The sequence below is a fragment of the Phalacrocorax carbo genome, chromosome 4, assembly GCF_963921805.1.
Source record: "Phalacrocorax carbo chromosome 4, bPhaCar2.1, whole genome shotgun sequence".
NCBI lineage: Eukaryota > Metazoa > Chordata > Aves > Suliformes > Phalacrocoracidae > Phalacrocorax > Phalacrocorax carbo.
In genome coordinates, this window is record NC_087516.1 from 32,948,101 (window position 1) to 32,969,724 (window position 21,624).

At 35.5% G+C, this 21,624-nt stretch overlaps 1 protein-coding gene across 1 annotated transcript in view; it reads left to right on the forward strand.

Moving 5' to 3' along the window:
• Window positions 1-21,624, forward strand: part of TUSC3 (tumor suppressor candidate 3) — a 136,920-nt gene that overhangs the window by 27,657 nt on the left and 87,639 nt on the right. Inside the window, exon 2 of the mRNA XM_064450837.1 lies at window positions 19,591-19,760. Within this exon, the coding sequence (XP_064306907.1) occupies window positions 19,591-19,760 (170 nt within the window). The remainder of the gene's footprint in view (window positions 1-19,590; window positions 19,761-21,624) is intronic.

Below are 21,624 nucleotides of genomic sequence, written 5' to 3' on the forward strand. Positions count from 1 at the left end.
CCCATTGTTGAACTTTAGATTTCTGTCAGCCCATTTCTCCAGCCCATCGACGTTCTCATGGGCAGCACAATCATCTGCTCTATCAGCTATTCCTGAGTTTTTTTGTATCATCTGCAGTTTTAGTTCTCAGAGTTCAAGAGTTGCTGTAGCAAGTATGAGACTTTTGAAAAAATATATTTTGACTAGTTGGATAATACAGATTCTTGGACTATGTATGAAATCTAACACTTTAAAAACTATAACACTAAATTTGTGTGTTTTTCTTGTTTCTGAATTGACCATTTCTGCTTGCACGGCTCACATGCATCTTTTTAAAGACTTTTATAAGATAGTCCTGGATTACTGTGGCTATGGGGGAAAAATAGTCAGATAATAAGAATTTAAGGAGACAGGATATAATATTTGATAATATGTAGTCCTGTGAAATGTATGTCTGTGTAGAACATGGCAGTTTGCATCCATCAGTATATTAGTACATGAACAGTTGATTTAAACCTAATTAGGAGATGTGCTCTAATGATGAAAATCCTGATGACTGCATTCCCTGAACAGATTATCTGCAATACACCTCTTAATTTTACATGGACTTTTCATTTGCTTGTAAACTGAGAAGAGGCCATTTTTCGTTTTGCATTTTTACAACTGCGTAAAAGGGTACTTTCTAGATTCAGGAACACAGTACAGTTATTAAAATTCCATACTGAACATATATGTGATGGATATATGAACAGTGCATTGGATCTGTGTATGCTCAGTGAGCACACCTGGGATTCCTGGTTTTCTGCAGTAGTTCTGAAAGGCCCAAAATGTAAATAAATGAGAAAATTCCTCAACTTGCCTGGACCAAATTTGAAAGAAAAAACCATTTTTTTGAGAAACGGCACTATTTTGTGTTTTTTTTTTTTGTCCAAAAGTTAAGTGCACAACTGCATACTTTACAGGTCATTCATGGTTACCTATTAACAAAGTACCTGATAGGAGTGATTTAAATATATGAGGGAGGGAATTAAGCTTAATATGGTCAGTTGGTAAAGATGATAGTTGTCACTTGCGAGGTAATCACCTGCCACCTGTTCTGGAGCTTTATATTAAAAAAACCCACACTCCCTTGAACAAGCAGCAAGATGATATTTGTTTTGCCTGTATTTATTGCCAAAATTTCCAGCTTTTAAAGACATAGTGACAGTTCATTTTAGCATTTATGGTGGCCTGTGTGAGGGCATGAGATAGTACTTTCAAAGGTAATCCTTTGAATGTGGAATGATCTTGTGATGGAAACCAACCCAGTATAAAATCTGACTGCTTTTGAAGTACACTAGCAGTTTTTCTTGAAAAATTGAACTAAAACCATGATTGTGTAACAGTAGTTTACACTAATAATAGCACTAGTTTTATATTTTGAATGGGAGGGCCTTGTGCTGGTTCCCAAATCATGATTTAACTCAGAACTTTCCTTAGTAAGAAAAATGAACTGCTATTATTTTGAGGAAGTAGCTCTCTATATTGTATTTTTATTAAAGATGAAAACTTATAGAAATAAATGTATGGCATAGGTCTTACACCACCAAAGGCAAGATGATGACTATCTGAGGATTAGAACACAAAATACCATTCCATGTGTAAAATCTCCACCATGACAACAGATCAGATGAAACGCCAAGAATAGTACAAATGAGAAGGTCCAACCTGAAAAGTTCATGGCACTTGTGGTTAAAATTGTAGAAGCATTAAGTATGAAGAACATAGGATTTTTGGAAAGCATTGTAATTGAATCTACATTATATCTTGATAGAAGGGATGGTGCTGCTGTTAGAGGTAGGCTCCCCAAGCCATTATATCTTGAAGTAGCTAAGAAGAAATGCTAATTTCACCTGACTGTTTTGAATGAGATGATTCTAGAAGTCTCTTTTCAGTCTAATATATTGGTCATCTTCCATCAGTCATTTGGAGAGAGACGAGTGGGTTTTATACATGATATAGGTTATTTCTTATGATTAGAAACTAAAGGGGCAGTAGTTCTGTATGTTGAACTCACCTGCCCAATTGCTCTGTGTGATTGGGAATGAAGCACGAATGTCACTTTTACAAGATGGTGCTGGAATACTGTGGCAATGGGCAGGGGAGAGAGGAGCTAATGGCGGCCATTTGAAAGTGGATAGCAATTCTAAGCTGTTCTGGAGAGGGTGAGTATGATTTCTGAATAAAAAAAATGGAGGACATTATTACCTGATTACATTATTGCCTATGCACATAGTACTAGCATGGATGAGACCATTGATAGGGTATTACAGCCAGTTCTGATATCATTGCCGAAGAATATGTTTGACAAATAATGAAGTATTTAGGAAAGAATTAGAACAAATATTTGTAATCTGCCTCGAAGGGAAAGGCTTGACTTCAGTCCTTGGCTAAAACCAAACATCAAGGATGTCCTTGACTGCAATCTAAAACTGCTTACGTGAAGAAAGGTCTGTTAAGAGAGGTGTCTCGTCTATCAGAAAATTTTGTATTTGGTTTGACAGCTGAAAGCTGAAGCTTAGGCAAAGTGAGGTAAGAGATTAGGGGCAAATTTTATATTGTAAGATACTTCATTAACTTCTAGTTAATTTACTTGGGGCTTCAATTTATTTTGTATTTTTTTGTCGTTTAGATTTAGCATTTTTAATGCTTTTTGGCTTAACCAACCAACAGGCTTAACTTACCTGTAACCAACACAATTTCTGTAACTGCTTTTTGTTTTGCAGTTTATTTTGTATGCTGTGTTGTCTTTCTGTAAATGACATACTTGTATCAACAAAGCATAACTGCATTGCAGAGTGACAAACTAGATATACTGGTGTCTTGTTAATCATTGGGTTTTGGGTATTTGAAAGGTGGTTGGATACAGGTTGTTAGACTACTAGCTGAATGTTTTTACCAGAGTACTCAGCACTGAAATTAAGTGCTGACATTCTAAATGCCATTTGTAGATCTCAAAGTCAGACCAGATGAATAATGCAAGTCATGCTTTCATAGCTGTGGAATTTTCCACAACCTGAGGAAATGAACGGTGTGTTGATATCTAATCAATCAGTTCATTTATAGGGCTTTCATCACAAGCCTCAGAGTTGGAATTCAGATTTATTTATTTTTTTAAAGTTCATGTAATTTCTCCAAAACCAGTGCAGTTTTTCACTTCTTTAGTACATTTCAACATTGTTTTGTCCTCTCTGCTCTTCCCTCTGCTTCTGTCCCCTGGATGACTTGAATATACTAGTATTATATGAAAGTAACATTTGCTGTTAGGGCAAGATTACTTGCATATATGCAGCTATCAGTATTCAGTTCAGTGATCTGTCATATCTATCTTACCATCTTTGCTTGTCAAAAGAGGTCTGATGAACTGCTGAAGTAAATGTATTGGATTAAGTAGTTTTAGAAATTGCTCTTACACTATCACCAATTTCAACACAAGATCTCATATCTCTGTGGTGGTAACACCACTTGAAAGTCATTGCTAACTTTCCCAATGATCTTAGGCTACTTTGTATGCTAGTGTTCGAGCAGGAATATGAAAACAAGGCTGTCCACTTGCTGAAGGTGGGTAGATTTCACGCTTAATTTCAGACAGTGATTAGAACAGCATTATTTTAATCAATTACCTGAGGAAGTGATCAGCTGTGGTTTTGGCTGTAGGGATGATACCAAATTCTAGAGACTATATCCAGACAGTACATAGTAGTAAGGTACTCATCATGAGAACTAACAGATGGAATTATTATAAGAAAAGAAATTGGCAGGTAAACTGAAATAAATTTTTTCCATACCATTAATTTGGGGAGAAATGCTTGAGGGTTTGCAGAAATTTAATAAATATGCATAAGGTGATATTTTGTGTTCCACATCCTTTACATTTATACTGGCTTATTAAAGATTTAATTAAGTTTTCTAAAAAGGGAGAGGACGCAGTCTTGCAAAAAAATGTAGATGACAGTGTGGGTTCACAATAATTAGGGCTTCAGGGATAAAATAAAGGGTCTCTGCAGTTAATGAATATTAAAGCAATGGCTGCTTTGAAAACTTACAAAAATGACAGGATTTTACTTACCACATCTGTCTTTTGTTTGCATTCTAGCCCTGGTCCTTCAATATTTGTGACAAATGACACACCATTCATTGTGCAACGATGGATAGGAAACAAAAATTACAGAAGATATTTTACTTTACTCTTTCTGTGAATAAGCAAATTTTTTTTTACCAACTTCCTACTCTATATTATCCTGCAATGTCTGTCTTTGTTGTGCATTCATTTAAATCTTAAAAAACAGTATCTCTGGATGAAATTTACTAATATTTTCGTTTTGAAACAGCACCTCCACCTCACAAAGCATTGCAAAGACTCTTGTTCTTTTAAATCCCACTTTAAGTCTGTTTTGCTGTCAAGATTCTAAAACCTTGACACTGGTTGGACAATAAATGTGTCAAGGCAACTGTGGACAATGTTAACCCGTGGTCTTCGTTGGTCTCTTGTATTCTGTGTTCAGACATACATAAATAAACAAATGAGATCTGCTTTGTCTTCCTTGATTCATAACTTCCAAACTCTTGGGTCCAAGAACTGTCTCTATGTGCTTCTCCAGTACCTTGCACAATTAAATTCTGCTCCTTGACTAGGATTTCTTAGTACTTTGATTATATAAATAACAACACTGAAATAAAAATTCATTGCACAAAATTAATTAAGGGCATAAATGAAACCAACAATGTTATGCTTGTACCCTGGACAACATAATTTAGTCTATAAAGTCTTTATCAATGTAATGTTGGAGAAGAAGAAATACACTGTTCTGTAGTTGAAAAGGTGTGTTCAATTGTGGGTTTAATACAGCTGCCATGGGTTCTTTTACAGGCTTTTGTTTAAGGCCTTGAATGTTATATCTTGCTTCTTCAAGCTTTATAGCATGCAGTAGAGTATACTCTTCAACCACATGCTGTGGGTATGGCAGAAGCTTGCATCCTTTATGCTTATACCCTCTCAACCATTTTCTTTGTCTGCTTTCTACCTGTTGTTTTTGATCCTTTGTTACTTTTAGAATATCTTCTGGAGGTCTTCTGGATTTCTTCCTAGAAGAAGAAATTCCATGGCTTTTGAAGTCTTTTCTGTTCTTTGTGCTCCGCTTACAGTTCTGGTGGCCCAATCTGCTGTAAGTCAGTAGTCCTTTCTTCTCATTCACTTCCATGGGAAGAGGGGCTACTTTAATGTCATAAAGTGATGGAAAAGGGGAAGGGAGGAAAAGGAGCTGTTAAAGATAGTATGGACTGAGGAAAGATCAGCAGGTAATGGAGCGTGCTCTAAGTGGTTTCTGCTGTTGATTTGGGAACTGAATTCTCTCCAGCACAACTCTCCTGTAAAACCTGCAGCCTCTGTGAAAGCATTGGTGTGCCTCTAATACATAGCTGTTTGCCATTAATGTTTTTAAAATATACCCTTTCCTGAAACTTCTTGTGTTCATTGAAATTTGCAGTTTTAATTGTCTGAACTCTGCTTTATTTGCATCTTGTTACTTCTCCCTGCCAGTCTGTTTAAATACCATTTATAGGTAGCGTTAATTTTGTTTTTTAAATGGAAACTGCTGTATGCCTCAAACAGGGTATTTGTTTTTGTATAAATATGAAGTTTTATTTTAGTGTTACAGATTCTGGTAACTTATCCTGAAGACAGGACTGTGTTTATGCCAAGTGATTTAGTCACACTACAGATTACTTCTCACCCCCTTTTACAAAGAGCTGGTAAAAAGCCATCTGGCCCACAAACCCTGTCTGTTCTGTTTTATGGGATCTTTAAATACTGGCATTTCTGTGTCTTTTGAACCATATCTTTGCATAGTTTTTGGCAAAGCAGTATTTTTCAGAAAAGTATTAAGAGTCTCTTCCTACCTTGTACCACAAAACATTAAATTATTGAATATTTGGCCAAACCTAGTGAGCCAAACTAGCAAAGTCAGTTAGGCAATCAGACGATTTCAGTCAAGTCAGAATGCTGTTTCAATTGTGTGTATAAAGCAACCAGTTTTTATGGTTAATATTCAGTTTCAGTCCTGCATACGTAACTCCATGTGTACATGTAGTGCTGAATATTTAATTACATTATTTTTAATATTTATATTATATTTTTATATTTATTGTGCCTTATATGCATTTCATAATTTTATACATTTTATAAATTTTTCACTATTAGAAGCATATTTTTTTCAGAGTAAATTCAATCCAGTAGAACTACATTATCGGAGTGAGAGATAAGTACTTATGTACCAGGAAAGTAAACTTTAAAGTAGTGCCTCATGTGCTTACTCTTAAATGTGATTCAGAGCTAAAAGTTTGTAGCAAATCATGTGGTGTTCTTGTGAAAGGAGGTTTCTGTCAAATGGAGATAAAGTATATTCTCTGTCTTTGTCTGTAGGGATTAGGACAGTAATTGTATCTAATTTCTAGTGATGCTTTCTCTTCCCTGAGGTCACTGATGTATTACTTCACTGAAAATGTGTGGGGAGGAGTTGAAATGTCCGCAGTGAATTTCTTAAATCTGAATGTAATTCCTATTACTTCATGTTTCATCTCTAGACTTGGCAGAATGAGAGTTTTTTCCATAATTGTCATCCTCTAAATATAGAGGGGTGAAAAACTTTAATTGTGGAAGTTCAGAATTTTATTTAGGAAAGTACACATACAAAATTCGTGACTTAGTGTTTGTTCTTGCATGTTCAATGAATATTAGCCAATTTTGTCGCTAAACAGATTGGGCTTTGTGTGTGTTTGTTACATCTCATAATTGTTTTTAGGCCTCTGTAATCATCCTCTCAATAGCAATTGTTGTTAACTTACTCTACTTTAGGGAGTGGTAGAGGGGGTAAGAGGGTGCTACTTCCGATACATTATCAAAGATTTTTTTCTGACTTGATATTTGACCAGTTAGTTAACTTGCATCCTAGGTCATCTTTGTAAATAACTTTGTAATGTTAAATTTACAAATGAATAAATCAGAACTGTTCTGTGCTTTTTCGTCAGTTACGGCTTCAGTTCTCATGGGTTTTTCTTCCAATAGGAAGGTATGACTGTTCCAGCTTAGACAGTTGTGCTATTGTAAAAAAATAACGGCAATGTATTCTGTCTTTTAACTAAAATAATTTGCTCTCACTTTCTCTCCAGATCTGTTGGGTAGCTAACCTTGCTAGTTCATTATCATGGCAAAAGGTGAAGCATTTGAGGGCGAACTAGGGAAATGACTGTCTTAGGATTGCATGGGAAAAAGTGCAGTACTGAAGATCATCTTGCTCATAAAGGTAAACTTTTTGTAGGGAAACTGTTTCTGCAGAGTCTTCAGGCTATAAAATAAGGTTTAAAATAAGGTGCATTTTTTTACCCACACTGATTTTTCTGGGTGGTTTGCTGGGAGTTGAAAATAGGGTACTAGAAGGTGGTGTGGTTAACTAGTGGACTAATATTGACGTTAAAGAAAGCAGATTTCAAAACTAGGGTATTTAAATGTAAGATAATAAGTTGAATTAGCTGTAGTGTATATTTTCAGCTATCTGTGAACCAAGGCAAGATGCTGCATACATTTTATTCACATACAAATGGATGTGTTCTTTAAAGATAATGCAGCCTTTGACTTCAGTAATTTTTCAGTGTTTATCCTTTGTGGAGTTAGTTTAAATACAGAGATAGTGTTTTCTACATCAGGATGTACCTGAGATGCAAATTATGAGGGCTGGGAGAATATATACTAGGATATATAATACATTTGCTCAGTTCCTACAATGTTTTGTAGGAGTCCACTACTGGATGTGGCTGACTTTTGGCCTGAGCTGGTACAGCCTCCCTTATGTCCTTACTGCAATGGACTTGGGATCTACAGAGGACTTCAGGATATATCTGAGTGCATTTAGGTAATCAGAAAGAGTGATGTCTCTTCTTCAGCTGAAAAAAAATTAGGGAAAGTGCTTTGCAAAATTATCCTTCTAATTGCTTTGAAAGCAAATCTCTAGAATAGGTGTGTGAAACATCAAGTTTTATAGTCATGCTTCCTTTTTCCTTTTCTATTTTTCATTGTTCTATATCAGCAAACTCCTTAAAATAAACCACAAAAAACAAACTGCCAAATAATTATTTTCTTTTCCTTTCTTCTCTATCTTTAAACACCCTACGCTTCAAAAGCACAAGTATTCTATTTTCTTTAACTGTAGATGCAGAATAATCAACGTTCTGTACTGGGTCTGTTACAGAATTGAAGCTTTAGTATTTCTTGACTTGTTTAGGTCTCGAAATTGGCTTTTTCCTCTTTAGCAAAAAATAATTTAGTTTTTTTTGTGGAAAATCTGCAGTTATTTTTAACCTTTATAACTCCAGGCTTAGCAGATGTAAGAGCTATCATTTTTGTGTATTGAGAATAGTAATGATATTTATGTAATATTTATTTCTTTTCTACCATGTTTGCACATTGGAGGCTTAATCCTATAGGTACTTGTGTTCGTGGGTAAAACATGAACATCTGGAACTTTAAGGGTGAAATGCAACTCCTATCTGTGGTAGGTAGTTATGTTTCTGTGTCTTTGGTAATAATAAAACTTTTTCTCTCTAAAGTTTGATAACTGTTTTGCCTGCAACTTTTGATTATATTCTTTGAAATTCGTAATTTGTACATAGACTAGTTTGTGCATAGATGTTTCAGAAAGCATCTAATTGGCTTGTCACAAGATACAAAGTGTTCATTGCTTATCACCACCACATCTTTCCTCTGCCATTAGTCTTTTAATTCGCTTACTATTCAGTTGCTGTGAGGAAGCAGGTGAGATTTTTTATTCTGTTTTTTAGTTTCCCATTGCGCGAATCAGCAGTAACCTTTCTTATTAATAGTAAAGCTGCCAGTAAGGAATAGGTATTTGAGAATTCTTGCGATAATACCAAAAATGTAAATCCATGACATCTGTGGTGTGTTTGTTTTGTTTTTTAGAGGTTTTTTTTGTGTGTGTATGTGAGGTGGGTTTTTTGGTTTGGGTGGTTTGTTTGGGGTTTTTTTTGGGGGGTGGGGGGTGTTTTTTGGGGGTGTTTTTTGTTGTGTCTTTTTTTTTTTACGTTTTGGGAGATGAAGTATGCAGAGTTCTCATATCCAGAATGTTTTTCAACTCGGTGCTTTATGTGGCTCTAGATCAACTTAACTGGTCTTTCTATGCTTGTCTGGAGCAACTTATAAGAACTCTGCTGATTTGTTGTTTTAGTTAAAGGTCACTTAGCCTCCTCTAAAATTCTTTTATGTTGTATACCCTCATTTTAACGGTCTGTTATATAGTAACAAAGTAAGGTAAAGTACTGTTGCGTTCCTTGATGGAGCAATTTAAAGAAAAAAAACCAACCCATTCATTATTCTTAAGGGGATTCTGTCAAAATAATTTCAGTATGTTTGATCGAGTTCTCATTGTTTCCCTGTTAAAGAGGTTATATTTCTGATTACCAAAGAGTGCTTAAGTGACCTTATAACAATTTAATTTCTGCCCTTTTATTCTTTTCATTCCAGTGTCTTTTCACTCATTTATGGAACCAAAGCATCTCTGATTTGTATTTTATTTACTAGGCATTTTAAATTTTTAATGGTTGTTGAATTAATTTGTTCTTAGCATTCTTTCTTTTAAGGGAACATGCTCCTGCCCCTTCCCAGCCTTCCTTTATAATATAATTCACTGTAAAGTCTTGATGCCTTTTCCATAGCTAGCAGTTCATAAGCTTCTTCTTAAAATAAAACTTGTTTTCATTGTCGCAGTTTAGTCATCTATTCTGTACTTTCAGTGACTGAAAATACAGCATCTGAATTCTAACCTGGTCTTTGAAATAATTTAGAGAATTGAAGAAGAGGAAGACAGTTCTTTTACAACATTGCCCACAGTTTGATTGTCTGGCCTGATTGCTGGGTAATTCTTCAGTGGTAGTACTGTACTTCAGGGCTTTGAGGGATTAGTCTCTGTGGTGATTCCACAATGAAGAGAGCTCAGCTATCAATGGCTTTGTAAAATGTCTCTCTAGAATGCCTCTTTACAGAGTATGAAAAGATCTGGTTGTCATTTAAGTTCTTTAAATTTTCAGAGAGAAAATCCAGTAATAACCTGAACTTTTTTGCTCTTTTGGCTTTTAGCTCCCTTTCAAATTGTGATTTTTGTTGCCAGCATTCCACCAAAGGCAAAGAAACCTCAAATTTCTAAAGCAATTTACCTGTGTCTAGTGTTACCCTCACCATTGCTATATCAACTTTCAATGTAAAATCTTGCTGTTCCACAAATATGCAGAGGAACGTGCAGGTGGTGGGGAAGGAGGAGTGGCAGTACGCTAATTCAATGGTACTGTGTACATATTGCTAGGAAAGGAAGGGTCTTTCCAGTAGTATAGACCGTGGAATTACTTTATCATGAAACAGAGAGCAAATATACTTTGAACAAAAGGGTAATTTTCTTGGTGTCTATGCTTGTTCAGGTCCCCTTTCTTCCAGATGCTATGTGCTCTATAGAGTAGAACTTCCTTTACACTCACAAAGAATAAAAAATAGGGAGGAATTACTGTTCAGTAAAGTGATGTCTTGTCATGCACATCCTTTAAATATCATGCTTTCCATCTAATGTTCTGAAATTAAAAATGTTTTGAGGAAGGGCTGAAAGAGCTGGGACTGTCTATCCTAGAGAAGAGAAGGCTCAGGAGGGATATTACCAATGTATATAAACACCTGAAGGGTAAAGTGTAAAGAAGACAGAGCCAGATTCTTTTCAGTGGTGACCAGTGACGGGGCCAGAGACAATGGGCACAGACTGAAAGACAAGAGGTTGCACCTGACCATCAGGAATCACTTTTTCACTGTGCGAATGACCAAGCACTGGCAAGGGTTGCCCAGAGAGGTTGTGGAGCCTCCATCCTTGGAAATACTAAAAAGCTGTCTGGATGTGGTCCTGGGCCGCCGGCTCTAAGTGGCCCTGCTCGAGCAGAGGTGTTGGACTAGATGGCCTCCAGAAGTGCTTTCCACCCTCAACTGTTCCATGAATTCTGTGAAGCTGGTCTAGAGTTGTCAACTGAATCTACAACCAAAGTTAGATAAGAAATGCAAACTCTTCAGGTTCAACTTGAAGTTGGTATTCTGGTTGCCTGTATTGTATCCCAACGAGAGAGCACATTCAAGTTAATGCTGACTTTTTTATTTTCTTCCAGTCTTTCTTTTATGGATATGGAAAGTATTACAGGATAAATAATTACTCTGAAGAGTATTTTTGTGGTTTTTTTTTGTTTGGGTTTTGTTTTGTTTTTAAAAGATCATACTATATAAGTTATTTGCATTTCTCCCTGAGCAGCATCTCCTCGTTCTATATAAAGTACACAAGCTACCTGCTCCGATACGTACAAAACTATACTACTATATGAGCAACCTGGTGCTGAATTACCAAGTTCTTACAGTTTGCTCTGTAAAGCTATTTTTTTAATAGATCTCGTATTTTAAAGAGATTCAGCTGAACAAAATAATTTGCAGTAAAGTTGACAGGGAGCAGTTGGCTATGTAGCATGGTTTGGAGAAATATTCAACTTCACAAATAATGCTTGAGAGTAGTCAAACAGGAATATAATTCAAAAAGAGGTCTCACTTTCATGTTTTCAAAGACACTTTGGACTCTAGCCTTAGGAAACAACAGAAAAATGACATTTGGGGGAAAGAAGGAGAAATGGCCTGTGTCTTTCTGTACTGTTGAGCCTTTGCTTTTAGTAGAGAAATGCCATTTCTTCAAATGGTCTAGATTGTTTAAATAAGGCTGCCTGCTGATATCAGCACACACTAAAGAAGTGAAAAGAATGAGACCAAAAGTTACTTTCTTTTTAAAAATAAGCCCAATGTTAATGTGTCCAAGAAGTCGATATTTTCTGTAGCAAGGGAGAGGTACACAAAGTATATAATAGTTCTTGAATGGCTCTCAGTAGTTAGTTCATAATTCTCCACTGTGAATTCAGCCAGGCTGCTGTATGCTGTGAGAGAAGTATTGCAGCAAGCTGAACTTAATTAAAAAAATTTTGAGGGATGTGAGGAAGAATTTCTGAAACTCATAGTGGTAATATAAATAGCAATTAGTTTAAAAGGCTGTCGTAGCTCAGTTTTAGTCTTACCTAAAACTCAGAAATATTTTAAAATGGCGGGCTGAATGAGTATGTTAATGCCACACATGCCTTGATAATCTATAGCTGTGAAATGTTTATCTCGATTTAGAAAGAGGTTTTATTTGTGAAATAATAATTGTATATAGAATTAACTTGAAGTATGTGCTTAAAAATCCTGAACTTAGCACTCTGAAAGGTATGGCCATATCCAGTTCCCAGGAATCTGAAGGTACCAAATACTGAAAAAATATAGAGTTATTTAGAATTGGGAGGTTGACTGTCTTATTATTGAATTGAAATACCTGTGCAGAATGATGTTAGTTTTTAAGTTTTTTTTGCATCATTTTAATATTTTGGTAAGGATTTTTTTCCCATCTCGTAAAAAAGGAACTTTTACAATACTTTTGCTAGGTCACCCTGAAGTGTTTTCCACTGAGAATAAATGGAACTTCTTTAGCATTTCTGTATAACAAGTACTCTTGGAGTCATCCTGGTTGTCCTATATTTTGTTCTCCAGAGACTAATATCCTTTCAGTGTAGAGGTGACCTAAGCAAAATGTATTTTGAGGTTTAGCTGATGCTTTTGTTGTAGTATCTTTTCTCTAGTTCATAATTCATCCCTTTGATATTTCTCATAATGTTTTTAATTCCATACTTGTAAAAAATCGTAAAATAAAACAGCAGGGAAAAAGCCCATAGCTGTGTAAGGCATCTTACCTAGGCTTATTTATATAAACTCTTAAATGTTTAAGTTGTGTTTATTTAATGCAGTACAGTAGGGATTCTCTTTCCTGAAGTAAACTGTGTGCTTGTTTACAGTACTAGAGTCCTACTCTTAATTCATATTGTTGACTTTACAAACTTTATTTATATTAGGTGAATTTCATGAATACTTCATTAAAAATAAAATTTGAGAGAGATTATGAAAACTTGGGAAAGTATTAATTACAAAAAAGGATGTTTCCTATATTTTGAAAGAAATTGTGAATTTTGGATTGTACTCCATGGAAATTAAGGATCTTTTTTAAATCAACTGCACAAAATACATCCCTGTAAACCATTATGCAGGTTACTTTCTATCTTGCGTTTTCTACAGTGGAAAAAAATACGAATTTTACTACTTCCTTGTATATTGATCAGGAAATGACAGCTCTGTATAATAGGAAATCAACCAGATTCTTCTTAAATTGCTAATAAGCAACTTATGGGCTAAAATAAAAAAAACTCAGTAATTTTAGTTCTCTGTTCATTTATCTGCTCGGCCTTAAAAATACATTTTTAGGCTTATTACCACAAAATGTAGGCTATTTTGCATAAAGATCAAAATCAGTGTCTGGTTCCAAGAAACAAATCCTCAGTCACAGCTAAATGACTAAGTCAATGGAGCATAATATCAACTCTGTGCCAGCTTACATGGCTTCTCAGTTATATTCAGGCAATGTTTTTTTGGTAAATAAATAAATAGGTTTGAAAGGGAGAAAACTATCCTAACAGATTTCGCATATGCTAGTGGTTAGTAATATTTGCAATAACTCATGCTCTTTTTTTTTTTTAAATTAAAAAACAACCTTTGAAACATTGTGGAAGGCTGGAGAGGAGAGTAGGACAGGGAAGGAAGCATTTGCAGTACTGACACAGCCATTCTCAACAGAAGAATTAGTTTATGACCTTATGATTTAAAGAACAGATTGTACTGTGCTTCCAGTCCCTCCAGAATTTGATGTAAGCCTTGCTAATTTCTGCTGCAGAGAAGTATGTTGCTCACGGGAATATCCAGAGAGTTGATCCTGGAGTTCTCAGTTAGAACTAGCGTTTCTTGTGTTGTGAATCATGAAATTACACTTAACAAAATTTGTAAATTTAACATTTTGATGTCAAAGAATCAAAGGCTTATTATAGACAAGTTTAAAATAGGGAATAAATATTTTGGTTAAAGCTACCAATGCTGCATGTCTTACTTTGAGGAGGAATAAACTTTTATCAGAGTGAAATAGATTTTAATTTTTTTGCCAGGTTCTAGAATAACCTGCGAAGTGTTGGAGAGAAGAGTGAAGATCTAGACAGACCAAAGAAATCACTTTTCTCTAGCAACTTCAAGTCTATGGGCCATGTGAGGTCTTGTTTAGAAGGCTTGTGTGGGAGTCATCTATCCTCTCCCTTTTCAGTGTGTAGGGAAAGATACAAGGACATAAAGTTACCTGAGTATATGCAAGTATTGTTTGTCAAGGTTTACAAATGATAAAACTATTTTTGATATATTCAAGGATGCTGATGTATTGCTAGTGTAAATTGCATTTATATGCAGGCATCGGGTGAACAAGGGACAACAGAAGAATGAATGACTGTAAATTTAAATAGACTGTAACAACGCTTTGAATGTTAATTTCATTATCTTTCTGCCATTAATGTAATGGAGTCAGTAATTACATATCTGTGAATGTTTATCAAACACATTTTCAGAGGAGTTAACTATTCTTACAACATACTGCTGAAATGCATTTATTAGTACAGTTAGCTTCTCTATACTGTTATTCTTAGCGTAAATAAGACTAAAACAGAAGGCTGTTAAAACAAATAGGAATTTAAGCTTGAGTGACTTATGAGATACTTTACATACGTTATCAGTGCAACCTTGGTTTTTTTACAATGCATGTTGCCTGAAATAATTACCTACAAAGCTAACATTTCTTGGGGATTTGATGCATGTAAGTGAACAAAACAGTCTTCGTGAAGGGTGGTCATTCAGTCTACATTAGCTGGTTTTGATAAGATACACCTAAAGGAAACATAGAAGTCAAGCCACCTAAATGTGTTTTTTATTTGCAGTGTCATAATTTAAGAAATACTTGACAAAATCTGTAGTTACTTTATCTCCAGTAGCACTGGAGATATTGGATTTGATACTATAGTATCAAATCATTAATTAGAAACTCCTTGCTTTATTTCTTGCACTACAAAAGCGGTGCAATTTGAGCTACTGGACTGAACTAGACTTTTTTATCAGGAAAGGGGTATGGCTTGGTAACAACCAATGCCTCAGCCTTACTAGTGGCTGACAGTAGATTGAGTCCCTGCCTAATTTTTTTGAGGACTTTTTCTGGTACTGATATTGTGTCATATAGATCTTGACCCCACCTTTCTAGAGCTGAGGTCTTCCACGTTCACATGTCTAGTAGTATTCAGGAGGTACTGTCTTATAACAGGAAGAGATGAAGCCTTATCTGAAACCTGAAAGAAGCAAATTGGCAGAGCTACTGTGTTTCAAATGAAAGGAGGATAGTTTGGACACTGAAGCATTGAGTAGTATCGCTGGGACTTTGTTCTTTGCTTTTTTAAATAGCCCTTTATGCCTTAAGTGTGATGTTGTTCTGACTGACGGCAAAGTAAAGGAAAGGAAGTCTGAAGAAGAAAATTAATTCAAAATACATTTTCAGTAATATAAACCCATTGGAAATATGTCTATGTGATAAAGACAATATGATAAAACTTCTGTGAGAACCAAGGACAAGCTTCCCTTTGCCATACTCCAGCTATTTTGCTATGATGTATATTTCCCAGATCAACAAATCTGAATCAACAAGTATTTAAATCTTAAATGTTTTGTTTGTTTGTTTTAAAAGTAAGAGGTTTGTCTTGAAAATGTCAGTGGCATTCATTGCACAGACAGCAAGCAGGGTTTAGGAAAATCTGGGTGGGTTTTCTGTTTTCTTTTGTGTTTTTGTCCTCCCCCCGCCCCGAGAGATACAGTTTTATTTGGGCCAAAAGACATTCAGAAAATCTGGCCAAGGAAGATTAAGTCAAGTGAGGCAAAATGTGTCTATACAGGGTGGTGGTTGTTTATGCTTTGTCTTGTAGGCACTGTGTCTTGGGAGAGTGAATAAATAAATCTGTGTTTTGAGTAGCTAATCTGCTAGTCACAGAATATGAAAGGGAAGGCTTGTAGATGCCAAGCTCTGTTGGGTTCGGAAGCAGAGAGAGGAGATATGGGGGATCACTGGGAAGCAGTCCCTACCAGGGAATTGCTTCAGGTGCAGATGCCAGAAGCTGGGCCTGCCAGCATCTTCTGTTTTGTAACTTGTCACAGTTTGCCTACATTTTTGACAGGTGGCATAGTTGTTTCATCCCATCACTGGAAACTGCGATCTGTAATAGATGAACTTTATTCTTTTGTTCTTGATTCAATGATATGGAGAACTGCAAATGAAAAAAATCTTTTGCTAGCTTTAGGGACAAAAGCAGAATTATTTAGAATTGCTGTCCCAAGCAGTTTGTTTCAGTGGGGACTGCTCATCCGCTTAACAAGATTGAGGCCAAAATACCAATGACTCTGCCCCTCTTCCAGCAACAGAAATAATTTTCATAGGTGACTTTTTAAATGGAGAAATTCCTGTCCTAAATAAAGAACTGCTTTCCTTGTTGCATCAGAAAGTTCCTGGATTCTGGATTTTCTGTTACATTTTTAAAGCTTATTTAGTTTAGAAGAAATACTGTTGTGCCATGTATTTTCACTTGTTACAAAACTGTGTAGAAACGGCAAGTAATATGTTTGTTTTAGAGATATTAACATTCATATTGTTTCCACACCTAGATCATACATGTTCTTTTATTCTGCTTGGGGCATCAGGTAATGAAAATAAGTTAATTATACATGGCTGCCTTTTCACCCATTGATTTTTAAATGTTCTGTATGCTTTTATTAGTAGACTGTTATCTGTTGACCCTTCTGTAGTTATTTGTACCAAGAAAACTGCAATTCTTTTCGTAAAGGAAGAATTTCCCTTCTCAGATCTACGCTTGTGGTTTGGTTTTGGGTTTGTGTGGTATTCTTTTGTTGGTGGTGGTGGGGTTTTTTTTTAGTATTTCAACTAAAACAGTCCCTTTGAGTTACGAGCATAAAGCTAGTAAATGCTTAGAAGAGTTCTGTAAATAAATGGGAGTAAACAAATCTAGGGTCTTTCCGTGTATAGACTGTGGAAAAGAGCAGAAAATTAGCAGTCTAGAGCAAAAGCGAGATAGTGTCTCATTTTCTGGACACAAGTAACAATTGTTCATGTCTCAGTCATCACTAGATGTGTTTTGTCTATTGGGTCTGATTTAGCCATCCTCTCCAATTTCCAGTTTTTCTTTGGCAGAAAAGTTTCCCCAGGGGGTAAAAAGAGGTGAGTTAATACAATTTTTGCACATGTCTAGAATCCTAATGAGGATTCACTTTGGTGACAATTTGATGTATGGTTTGTATAGTTGGGTTGTAGCTGGTAAAAGAAAAATACTGGAAGACATGTTTAGTTTCAGTACCTTCATGGGAAGAATAATTTGAGATAGATCATTGTCTTTTCTAACAGTGCTTTCCTGGGTATTAATAGATTATTGATTTTATTATTATTCCATTTGGGTAATAGGGAAAATTCTGCCTTTTGTTTCTAAATGTTCTCTGTCGTTACTCTTCAACACTGTTATTTTACAAAGGAAATGTAGCGCCTCATGCAAAACTAGTGAAGCTTTTGAAATGCACAGAAAGATTTAACCCAGGCACTGCTAATCCAAGGAAATCTTACAAATGAGTAGGCTTTGTTTTTGCGTTATCTGCTTTATGATTCTTTTTAAACAAAAGAAATTACGTAATATCTTTTTGAAGGAAAACTAACAAAACCATAATATGTCTTTTAGCAGAAGAAATATTAATTGAATCACCAGTATTTTCCTGATAAACACAATTGTAATCTCTCCTCCACATTTGTGATTACAAATCTCAGCTAAATTCTCACAGGAATGAAAACATAAAGGAATTTTTTCTAAAGGGTTTATAGGGTCAGATAAATGTGACTATGTCAAAACTGTTTGTGATTTAAGCTGATAAAAGCTGCTTTTGACTCAAAACTTCTGATGACCAGCTGTGTCTTATAAGGAGCTCCAAGGGACATCATCTGCTAATTTTTAAGATGGAAGATCTGACAGGCAAAATGTAATTTTCCTTTATCCTTGTAGTTTACTCTTTCCTTACCCTCATATACCTCTCTCTACTCTTATTTATAGCCTTACTGATTTGTCAAAATGTTACTGGATAAGCTAATTTTTCCGATTTCATTCTGTTTTTTTAGAAATTCCTAGAAAAGCCAGGTGGCAAAGCTTAGTTGTTCCTGCACAGTATTTGAGTTTTATCCTTGTCTTGCCTGCCTTCAAGTTCTCTTTTCTCAGAGCATCCCCATTTTACTATGTTTTGTCAAGCTAGTTTTTTCTTCCCTTCCACAGCAGACCCTCATCAGCCTGCATACCCTTTCACTAACTCATGCATATTTTATCAGAAGTCTCTTACCTTCCAGTTTCCTGAATTTTGTTTCCCTTTTGTTGTTGCTCCTACTTTACTTTCTGTCTCTGTTTCTGTCTGTCCCACTTTGTCCTTCCCAGCCTCTCTCAGCACTGAGCTTCTGTGTAAGTTGTATTATTCCATTGTTCTCCACTCTTTTTTTTAGCCCTTCTATGATATAAGCAGCCTCCACAGTGTTCTTGAGCAGGGAATTGGAGACTTAAACCAAGATGGATTGTTGCATGGGTCTTGATACGCTGTAGGTGTAGCAGTCCACCTAGAGCACAATCAGTGTAGCCTCACTGAAAGCAGGTAACTTAGGAGACTAAAAAGACTTACTTGATTAAAAAAACCTAAATAGATTTTGATAGGAATAGTTAGATGAATATATTTAACTTGATATATTTATCTTCTAATATGTCTCATAGCCTGCTTTTAAATAATTCATGTGATTCACGCAAAAGAAAAGCCACACAGGTGCCAATTTTTTTTTATACACTTAGAATTCAGCCAAAATATTTTGGGGATCTCAGTCTTGAAGGCAACTGAAAACATTGATCTCATAACTGAATGTGCCTAGATGGGTTTATAAGAGTGTGCTCATGTCTGTAGCAAAATATGAAACATATATTAATTTAAATTCAATATGACAATATTGGTAAGGAAATTCTGAATGTAATAACTGTTTCGCTTTTTGTAGCTACATTTTTTCTTTCATCGAATATGAGTGACTGACAATACCCTGCTGTGATTTTTTACTAAATAGAATCAGTATAACATAATGCTGCATTTTCTAAAACTTCCAATTTTTAATGGAAGTTAGAGGATTGCTGTACTTGTATCTTGTATTTTGACAGTCAGCATTACTCTAGTCCTTTGCCTTTGGTAGCAACACGTTTGATTTCATTTTATGTATCCTTTGTGCTTAAGGCCACATTGACTTATTTTTTTTTTTTAAATACTTAAAATCTGCTTGTCTACATAGAAGACTCAATTGTGCTGTAAGCTTTATAGAGGTGCTCCCAATCTCCTGCTTAAGTCCATAGGAGCTCTGAGAATGCAAAGGCAGAATATAGGTATGAAGTACTTGAAGCTTAAGCTTAAACATTCCTCATCCTTGTCTTCAATTACAGAACCTCTTGGCTGAGAAGGTGGAACAGCTGATGGAGTGGAGCTCAAGGCGCTCAGTCATCCGCATGAACGGAGATAAATTCCGAAGATTTGTGAAGGCTCCACCTCGTAACTACTCGGTGATAGTGATGTTCACTGCTCTCCAGCCTCAGAGGCAATGCTCTGTTTGCAGGTAATTTATTCCTTAGTGATCTTTTTCATCTTCCTCACCACAGTTTTCAAGTGAACATTTTAATCAATGCGCTGAGTAAGATGGTTCTTTGCATGGGATAGGTGCTTACTGCTTAAAAGCCTCGTGTTTGTTACAGCATGTTTTAAACTGCCTTTTAATCTCTATGTCAAATTTTAGAAGTCTTCCTAGTTTTGGGTTTTATTAAATTCCAGTTGAATAAAATGTATACAACTGACCAAGATGTTCTCTTTAAATTTGCTTTGCTTCATTATCAGTCGACCATGATCTTTCCAAAGATGTTTTATGACAGAAGTGATTCATTACCATTTAATAATATGACATTTCACTGATTCCTTCAGTGAAGAGATGTCCAAAGTTCTGATGCAGATGTGAGTTAACCTGTGACTTCACAGCTTTGGACAGTTCTTACATCAAGCACCTTTTTCTACAAGGACATGCTTATTGTGAAATACTGTCTGGCACTGCACTATCACATGTTCTCTTGGCTCCTTTTAGAATGCATATTAGAGCGGCTCTGGTATTCTTCTAAGTTAAAGATCTTTCTCTGCAAGTTCCTAGTTCAATAAGTTAATCCAAAAATGACTAATGATAGGCATGGAAATAGGGCCAAGGGACTGAAAGGTAGTCATGCACTTAATTACCTTACTAAATCAGAAACTGAGCTAATAAAACCTTCTTCAGCCAAAATATGCATTAGAAATTATTGTTTAGTAATAAATGGGTTATTGTGCAGGGAGTTCTAAACTGTATTTAAATATGGCAAAATACTCCATAGAACTATGAAACACATAAGCTGTACATGAAGAAATATTATTTGTTGATTTTATATAGGTGCACTTTAAACAATACACAAAGTTGGTAAATGCAGCAGCTTGTTAGATTTCTTAGGCGTTGAAATGCGGCGTTACAATAGAAACTTTAACTTGTGTACCTGTAGTCATACTGGTTTTATTAGATTTTTTTTTAATAGATTAATTTTTGTCATTGAAGTAAGTTCGTCTGTTTTGAGGGAGAGTATATAAATTGCATTCCTCTGAGTTCACTCTCCACATCTGAACTGTGAAGGAGTAGGGACAAAAGCTTTCCAATGTTCTTAAGTCAAAGGAATTTTTTCTTTAAAACTTCCAGCACTTGGTTGCTGTTATTTCTTCCTTGTGTTGCTTTCGGAGGTAAAATAGGAGTTGAAAATTTACCGTATTATTTTAAGTCATTCTTTTTTTTCCTACCCAGTAGGTAAAACTACAGGAGATGCACTAAGTTCAGCTTTATAAGGGTCAGTGCATTCATCATTATAATGGCCATAGCAAGTTTTTTTTCCTGTGTTATGTACAGCTTTTTTGTAGGGCATGTGAAAACAACATAAATATTGCCATTATTAAGGAAGTTAGTTTTGCTTGCAAGTTCATATTGTTTACTGAAAAAGAGCTTATAAACTTCATCCTGTAATATGCCAGGCTAGCCGTTTATGTATAGAAGCAACTGAAAATCTCTAAGCATAAAATGAAGGAAAAAATCAACACGCTGCCTTTGGCTGGGTTTGTTTAAATAAATATGAAGTTGTGATCCACTTTTTCATGTGAAATAAGAGGAATTTAATGGGGTTGATCGTACTGCACATAAAACCATTATCAGGAAAATCGACGTTTTCAAATCAATGGCTAATTAATGGACAGGAGTACTGAAAGGATATACAAAACTGAAATGCATGCATTACTTTATTGTTAGCTATTCACTAACCACTTTGCCTAAGGGAAAAATAGATTTTTAACTTAATCTGTAATGTTTTGTAAGGATGCTTTTGTCCAAGATTTAACTGTTACTCATCAAAATATTTTCAGAACAA